The sequence below is a fragment of the Hordeum vulgare genome, chromosome 7H (assembly GCF_904849725.1).
Source record: "Hordeum vulgare subsp. vulgare chromosome 7H, MorexV3_pseudomolecules_assembly, whole genome shotgun sequence".
Lineage (NCBI taxonomy): Eukaryota > Viridiplantae > Streptophyta > Magnoliopsida > Poales > Poaceae > Hordeum > Hordeum vulgare.
The window spans coordinates 602,745,741-602,754,722 of record NC_058524.1 but is presented as its reverse complement, the minus strand read 5'-3'; the positions used below and the strand labels follow the sequence as shown (position 1 = coordinate 602,754,722).

General features: G+C 40.4%; 1 protein-coding gene across 1 annotated transcript; it reads left to right on the top strand.

Annotated features, from left to right (window-relative positions):
• Positions 1–4,849: 4,849 nt before the first annotated feature.
• Positions 4,850–6,286, top strand: LOC123413007 (putative disease resistance RPP13-like protein 1). The gene has a single exon (XM_045105953.1). It carries the CDS (start codon positions 4,850–4,852, stop codon positions 6,284–6,286), a length of 1,437 nt encoding a protein of 478 aa, XP_044961888.1.
• The last annotated feature ends 2,696 nt before the right edge of the window (positions 6,287–8,982 follow it).

The following is an 8,982-nucleotide window of genomic DNA, read 5'->3' as shown; positions in this document are numbered from 1 at the left end:
TATATCGTGTGTGACATGCTAGAATTTTACTAGGATTTATTGAGAATATTTCTTATAAAAATATTCCAAAATCTTGAAAAGGCGGGAAGGGTCTTGAAGGGTTTTGCCCAATATTTTAAACATGCCCATGTGTTGAAATTCTTATATATGGAATATATATGTCCACTGAGTTTCTCTAAATTTTCCAAAATATTTTGAAAGCACTAAAAATAACTTTCCTTCATAAGGCCCATTTGTGGCCTTAGAGAAAGGTATTTAAATAAAATAGTAAAATAACATTTAAAATAATAATATTGTGGTTTTTGGAAGCCATTTTGATAATGGGATTTAAATAAAATATTTGTTACAAAATAACTTTCCTAATTTGAGAACTTGTACTACAAATTTCAACAAGGGTTTTTGAAATCTTAAATCAAGGAAATGCTTTTTGGTCAAAATAATGTTTGGTAAAAGTAGTTTCTGGTCCTACATACATGGCATGATCATTAGGCAAGGATTTGGGTCAAGGAGGTGAGTCTAAAGAGTGATAGGAACATTGAGATTTAAACACACGCAAACAAGCAATCAAGCAGCAATCACATCAAGCATTATAGACACCTCCGACGGAGCGTTGGATCTAGCCAGATCCGGAATGGAGGCCGGCTAGCCCCATCCTCCGTTGTCCAGCGAGTTGGAACGCACGGATACGAGGGAGTGCACCGATCTGAAGCGACCAATGGCCCGGCCGCACAGGCTTTGCGCCGACCGCCCAGCAACACCGGAGATTGGTGGCCATCGTGGCCGGAGTGGCCCCCGGCGTGAGATTGGTGGCCATTCTTTTGTTCGGTGTTTCTCGTTGCCCGTCGACCGAACGTGGTAGGCAACATCGTTGTTGGCCTTGGGGGTCTTTACCTTCCTACCTTCCTCATCGGCTCCTGTATAATCTCTGTTCGGGGAGTTCTGTTATGACTGCCGTTGGTAAATGTTTTGGTGACTGCCCTCCATGAGACCAAAGTCAAATTCACTCATAAGTGAAATCTTCCACGTTATATATTGCTGAAGTTTTCGTCAGAACCATATAATTGTAAATTGAAATATCAATGAATTCGTCATCAATTATGTTATCATATTATAAGAATGCAAAACACTATGTGGCAGCTGCCGTCACAAGAACTATGAGTTTGGGCTTATATTTAGAAACTTAGTTGACAATGTATGTGGCCTTGCCTTTCTGCTTGAATGGTTGCACCATAGTTAATCACGTTCCATACACGCCATTCACTTTCTATAGAGGTGGCCCTAATTAACTTTTCTTTTAATTTCAGGTCGTAAACATAGGATCATATCGACGTCGTACCAATCATCCTAGTATTCGGAGTACCTGCTCACTCATGCACCAAACCTTCACTCAGCGGTGCGTAATCCATCAATTAAGAAATTTCGACCAATTAATCCAGATCATCCGAGGACGGCACTGGAGTTGACACTCAGTGGTGCGTCCAGGTTTAGCTGAGACAGCGACAAATTAAGCTACCTACTCTGGAGGCTACTATAGGTTATGTACAGGAAGCTGATATAATTTATAAGCCAACAAAATATTGGATCTTTATAGAACCAACCATTTATTTATTGCATATACCATCCTGCATCTGACAGATTATTGAACAATCCAGTTAGTCAGACCTAGCAGGTTGACCTTGTATAATTCTCGTCAAGAACAATTATTTAGGTACAAAGGAAATACTTCCTCCGTTCCAAAATAACTGTCTCAACTTTGTATTAGCTCTAGTATAAAATTGTACTAAGTTTGACACACTTATTTTGAAACGGAGGAAGTATGTTACAGCACCTGCGCCTCCACCCCTCCTCTCACCTGGCCAGCTGCTTTGTTTGCGAGATTTTGAGACACGGTGTCATCTGAAACAAAATTATTATACAGTACTAATGTATGGACTTGTGATTCACACCATCACCGATTAAGGTATAAAAGGGCGCGTACGGCATACCGTTATCATGCCAATGAATTTTGCTCATCTGAAAAAGCTCAAATAATTTGCACCGTCAAACTTTGGTAAATCAGAGTGCACAAATACCGGATGCCGTGTGAAATATGAAGCCAATATTGGAAGACAAATGGAAGGGTAATTACAGCGTACATGTTTGTCATGGAAAAATATTAATTTGAACCCACCTAATACTACCGCAGATATTAAAATACAAGTCAATGTTTTCATGTCGCTCGGACAGTTGGCCTGTCGTTCTCATGTTTTTGTCAGGACTGCAACTTATGTACTTCCATGGGCCATTATGCGATCGAATATAGAGTACAACTAGAGATAGTATTTGAAAAGGAAGAAATATATGGATCAGCCATTTTCTCTCCCTCTTTTGTGTCACTAAGCTCTACAGTTCATTGTTTGAATGTGGAAGTTTACACAGGGAAAAAAGCATGTCATCACACTAGTGCGTGCATTAGCTGATCCTTTGATGAGCTTTGTATGTGCATGCATGTCAAGGTACATACTAATACGTGCATAACTCCAAGGTCAAGATATAAAAGGCATGCACGATGCTCAATGCATACAAATAATCATCAAAAAGGTAAAATGGTTCACTGAACACTAAAAAGGGTGCAGTTTTTTAAAGGAAATGTTCATCGTATTTTCTTCCTTCCCGAGAGACACTAAAAACCGAACACGATTTTGCTTCTGCTATAGGTACCAATTTGCTCTTTTGAGAGGCAAAGCTTTTTGGTTTTCTTCCTTCGCGAGAGGCACGGTTTTGCTTTCGCAGGGGTATATATTTGCTTTCACGAGAGGCACGGCCATGCCTCTCGGAAACAAAACAAAAACACATTTTCTATTTTTTTTTCTTTCGCGAGAGATCCGGTTTTGATTCCGCGAGAGGCACGGATTTGCTTTGCCTAGAGGTACGGATTTGCTTCCGCGAGAGGTTCGGCCGTGCCTCTAGGAAGCGAAAAAAAAACGTGTTTTTTGTTTTTCTTGTTTCACGAGAGATATAGTTTTGCTTCCATAAGAGGCACGGATTTGCTTCCTCAAGAGGCAAGACGACCGTGCCTCTCGAAAACGAAAAAGCGTTTTCTCTTATGTTTTCCTTCCACGAGAGGCACCGTTTTTTCGTTCGGTTATTTTTTGTGAAAAGAAAGTTCTTTAATACTTATCAACATGGTATCTAGTTTTGAAGATCTCGATGCGAAGAATCCAATAATAAAAACGGTTTAAAGTTTAGACACATGGTTTAAGAGATAAAATATTTTAAAAATATGGATCTATGAAAAAAAGGAAAAAACTTTCAGGTTGCGGCAAATGGCACACATGCAGCGCGTCACTTATCGCAACCTGAAAAGATGAAAGTGATCTTTGAAAGAGTACTTCTCAATTAGTAATTTCGATGATGCCATCATCTTAGATGTGGTACGGAACATCGTTGTTGGCCTTCGCGTCTTTCAATTCCTACCTTCCTCATGGGATCTTGTACAATCTCTGTCCGGGGAGTTCTGATATGACCGCCATCCATAAGTGCTTACGTGATTGCCCTCCACATGACCAGCAAGTCAAATTCACTCAGAAGTAAAATCTTTCTTGTTAGACTACCCATAATGGGAGTAACATAGGTAGTGACATAGATGCCATCTAAGTGAAAGATACAACTAGTTACTCATACTGTGAGTAATATAACACATACCAACATAAGATGAGTATATAAAGTAACAAATGAAAGGTTCAATGTTACCACCCTATGTTACTATCCATTGTAGAGGTAGTAATTAAAATAATAACATATGCATGTTATAACTTTATGTTACTTCCTATTGTGGGTGGTCTTATATATTGCAGAAGTTTTCATCAGAAGCATATAATTGTAAGTTGAAATGTCAATAGATTTGTCATGAATTACGTTATCATTATGAGAATTTAAAACACTACGTGGCAGCTGCCGTCACAAGAACGATGTGTGGGGACTTATATTTAAGAAACTTATTTGACAATGTATGTGGCCTTGCCTTTCTGCTTCAATGGTTGCACCATACTTAATCACGTCGTTCCATGCAAGCCATTCACTTTCTATAGAGGTGGCCCTAATTAACTTCTTTTTTCAATTTCAGGTCATAAACATAGGATCATATCGACGTCGTACCACTCATCCTAGTATACGGAGTACCTGCTCTGCTCACTCATCCACCAAACCTTCACTCATGGTGCGTAATCCATCAATTAAGAAATTTCGACCAATTAATCCAGATCATCCGAGGACGTCAGTGGAGTTGACATGATATCGTACATGTTTAGCTAATTAGTTGACATGATATAAATGCCAATGAATTTTGTCCAGTTTTATCTTTGGTACTACAGCAGAGTGCACAAATACCGGATGCCATTATCATGCCAATGAATTTTGTTCATCTGAAAATCTCAAATAATTTGCACCGTCAAACTTTGGTCCAGCAGAGTGCACAAATGCCTGAAATATGAAACGATTGGAAGACAAATGCAAGGGTAATTTCAACCCACCTAGTACTACCGCAGATATTAAAATGCAAGTCAATGTCTCATGTCGCTCGGACAATTGGCCTGTCGTTCTCATGTTTTGTCAGGACTGCAACTTATGTATTCCATGGGCCATTATGCGATCGAATATAGAGTACAACTCCAGGTAGTCTATAAGGATACATCTTAGCAGCCGTCCGTCACCCATACTTTAACTCTTCATCCGAGTCAATAACTTGGAGACATCGCAAAGAAAATCTGCGAGACTTGGCACAGGCTAGTCAATTTGTCCAGACTCCATATAGACCAACCAACAGCAGCTTCGCTCATAGACTGGGGTGTGTGGTTGCTTCTTCCTTGTCATGGAGGCTTCCATATCTGCAGTAACAGGTGAATTGGTGAGTCGTTTCATCTCCTTCCTGATGAACAAGTACCACTCCTTGAGCCAAGCACAATCAGAGAAGGTGGTGGACAGATTGCAGCACCTCCTGATGAGAGTCAGCATTGTCGTCGAGGAGGCGGATGGGCGGTACATAACCAACTCTGGGATGATATTGCAGCTCAAGATGCTCTCAGATGCCATGTACAAAGGACACCGTGTGCTGGACACCTTGAGGTACCAAACACTCCAGGATTGTGCCGATTCATCTAGCAGCAGCTTGCATTTATCCATTCCTTCCAAGCGTTCTCGATTTAAAACTGAGAATAATGACAAGGCCATGCGCCTCGAGTCAGAAAGTGCCTTGGAAAGCTTAGAAGTTGCAGTAGCTAACATGGTAGAATTTGTTGTGCTCCTGGGTGGATGCGAGCGCATGTCTCGTAGGCCATATGATATTTATCTTTACACCAACAGCTTCATGTTCAGCCGACATGCTGAAAAGCAAAAGCTCATGAGATTCTTGTTGGAGCACAACGACTCTCCTGGTGATAATGCATTAGCAGTTCTTCCGATCATAGGTGGTGGTGGAGTTGGGAAGAAGACATTGGTTGCTCATGTTTGTGGCGACGAACAGGTTCGCTCTCGCTTCTCCTCTATTTTGCACTTGAATGGAGACAACCTATTGGCGATACTTGACCATGGAAGGACCATGTTTGGGATGATGTTGGTAGTTATTGAGTTTGCTTCTGATGTAGTTGACGATGACTGGGAAAAATTTCACTCGTTTCTTATAAGAATGAGCAGAGGAAGCAAGATCATCATCATTAGTAAACTCAAAAGATTGGCCAGGTTTGGATCGGCGCAGCCTATTTTCCTAACTGTTCTGTCTTATGATGAGTTGAGGTATCTCTTCAAGACACTGGCATTCGGGAGCGTAGACCCTGCAGAACATCCACAGCTAGTACAAATAGCAGACGAGTTTACCAGGGAGTTGCACAGTGTCCGAGGTTCACTTGTCGAAATAAATGTGTTCGCGGATGCATTGAGAAGGAACCACCATCCTCGGTTTTGGCGTTGCATACTGGACAAGGGGATGAAAATGGTTAAAAGAAACCTGTCAAGCCATGGCTTGCATCCAAACAAGCTTATAGAACAAGGCCGTCCAGTGGACATAACGGACCTCGCTTTGCATCCGCTTAGCTTGCTACCTTACACAATCAAGGAGGGATCACCAAATGTGGCATTGGGGGACCTTCTAGCAGATCCTAGTGTTAGACCGGAAGGAGAATTCACTCTAATTGCATGGAAATCAAGGATACCCCCTCATAGATCATATCTTCATTGTGTTACAAGTCGTGCTCAGGATGTACATGAAAGTGGTGCCTTGCCAGGGAGGAAGCGACGAGGACTACCAATCTGATTCTGTTTCTGAACTGTTTGTAATATATCTCCCGTTGTATTTTCTTTTTTAATGAAACATGACAGATGGATGTACGTGTTCATGTGGCTTTGTAGTTAAACGGATGTGTTCATGTATACCATTGAAGTAAATGTATGTACGTTATAAATCGCTATTAGCATACGTTTACTTGTATGTTTTTTTATACAACCATCCACATGCTCTTTCTTAAGTTAAGAACAACATCATTTGAAGTGGCAGTAGCTGTAGCTGGTTTCGGTAAGGTCGCTTCTTAATGAAACAGAAACTGAACCAAGAAGAGGTATACACATCATTATCATCATCGCATTTTGCAGCTGATATGAAAGTCGATTGTATTTTGTATAATCATGCAATCGACCAACCAAAACTCCATATATGTGCAACTCCATGGTTCGAACCATCCCATCCAATCAGTAACGCCATACATATTGGAAAGATGAAGCTCTGTGACGTATTGTACTAGCTGTTTTGCGGATGTGGACGCCACAAAAACTTAGATCAGATCAGACTACAGTTGCAGTTACAGCATACGATTAGATTAAGAAGTCTGCTAGTCACCAAGATTTACCCAAGTCTGCAAAAATGTGTCAAATTTCATACATCGAAACAGGTGCGAATTAGATTTATCGAGGAATCGATTTTGGCGACAAATGGCTCACATTTGTTTGCTTGGATTCTGGTGCAATGTATGCGGTTGGATAGAAAAATCCTACGGCTGCTATTGCAGGGATTCGCCATTGTGCAGACTGACTCGTGCATGCACACATGGCAGCCTCCAGACTGACAATGAGCATGTAACATATGGGGCAAATAATTAGGGATGACAATGGGTACCCATTACCCACCTACCTGCGGGTAAAAACCCTATTAGGGTAAGTGTATGAGACAAAAATTTATCCATGGATATATGAATATGAAAATCTGAAACCCATCGGTAGAGCGGGTACGGGTATGGGATCATATAACCCATACCCACATACCCATGTACCCATATAAAAGCTACGTAAACTGAAAATTATCTCTATAATCTACATTATGTCAAGAATTTGTGAGTTGAAAGTGTATGCCTATTCGTTGTTGTTTATGACTATATGATATTGTTTATAATTATATGTTGTTGTTATAATCTATTTTTGTAAACTCTATTATATGACGTTGTTTATGACTATATGTTGTTCAAATTGATACTTTGCAAACATGGGTAATTTTACCCGCGGATACCCGTCTACCCTGTCGGGTAACGGGTATGGGAAAAAATTGTACCCGTTGACGGGTATGGGTAAGGGTGATGGGTACGCTTAGGTGGGACGGGTAAGGGTATGGGGAGGTTTCACCCGTACCCATACCCTGCGGGTGCCATCCCTACACATAATGGATCTCCGGTGAACTCTAGAGGATTCTTTTCATAAAACAATTGACAGCTGCTCTGCTCCGATTCTCTCCACAGCCTGCAAAGGAAGGAAAGTACAGCTCGGTAGATGATTTTATGTATTGTCAAAATCCATAGTTTTACAGATATATGTGTTTTTTTTGGCGATGATTAACAGATATATGTTGATGCTACAAGTATTTCATAAAGGAACACACGTGTCTTAGATAAAATGTGAACACCATATTTGAGAACGTCCCAAAATAATTCATCATTGTTTTCGTGTTTAGATTCAAGATGAGTGAACTGTGACTATTTTAATATATAATAAAAATTATCTAAAAATTATTAATATTTTGTTATGTTGCACCTGTATACTTTTGCATCGTTCGCTATATGGGCCTGACATAAAGATCGACAATACATGCGGAAATCTTTCTAAAGGATAGTCAAAAGAATATAACACAAGTATAGGATACAAAAATGAATGATCTGTTTCGAGGTTTTATTGATGTTGTGCATTAACTGGGGTAAAGGGATGTGAAAACATCTATGAAAATTTGACAAGCCAAAAGAACTTATTTTGGTAAGTTATGTGCGTAGTCCGATTTAGGTGAAGCCACAACTTCATATTCCTCCGCATTTTGGTGTTCTTCTTCTTCTTTCTAGAACCATCGCCAGACGCTGGCCCAATAGCAAACCGTCCCGCCCCTCTGCCCTGCTCAACTCCACCTCCTCTGCCGCCTCGTGTCCTCCCTCTAAACTTCTCAGATTCCATCGTCATCGAGCTCCCAGCACCCCCATTGCACGGACCCATCAACCAATGACTCCATTTCACCAACAGTTATGTTGACGTGTAGTCCCCGGCCCCGCATCACTCCTCGCTCGGCCTCACCAGCACACCTAGCTCGACATCATACGATTGGTGAAATTGTTGGCCTGATTTGTAATTTCACGAACTGATAGATACCAAAATATTTGAATTAATCATTTATCCATTTCACCTAAATAATAATTGGTCTATTGTGAAAATTGCTTTTGGAGGTCGAGCTCCATGGAAGGCCTTCAAATGAAAATTTCAAATTTCATAAAAATTCATATTTTTACATTTCAAAAAATTCTGAAAAAATACATAGATAGATGAAGGTATAATGCACGCGTCTGTAAATTTTAAGGACTAAACACGTTGAAATCTGTGCCGTGCAAAAAAACAAATCTAACGCTTTTTATCACATGATACTATATATTCGTCTTTCCGGATCATGAATCTGTCTTTTTTTATAGGTCACGTTTTAAAGTATTTCAA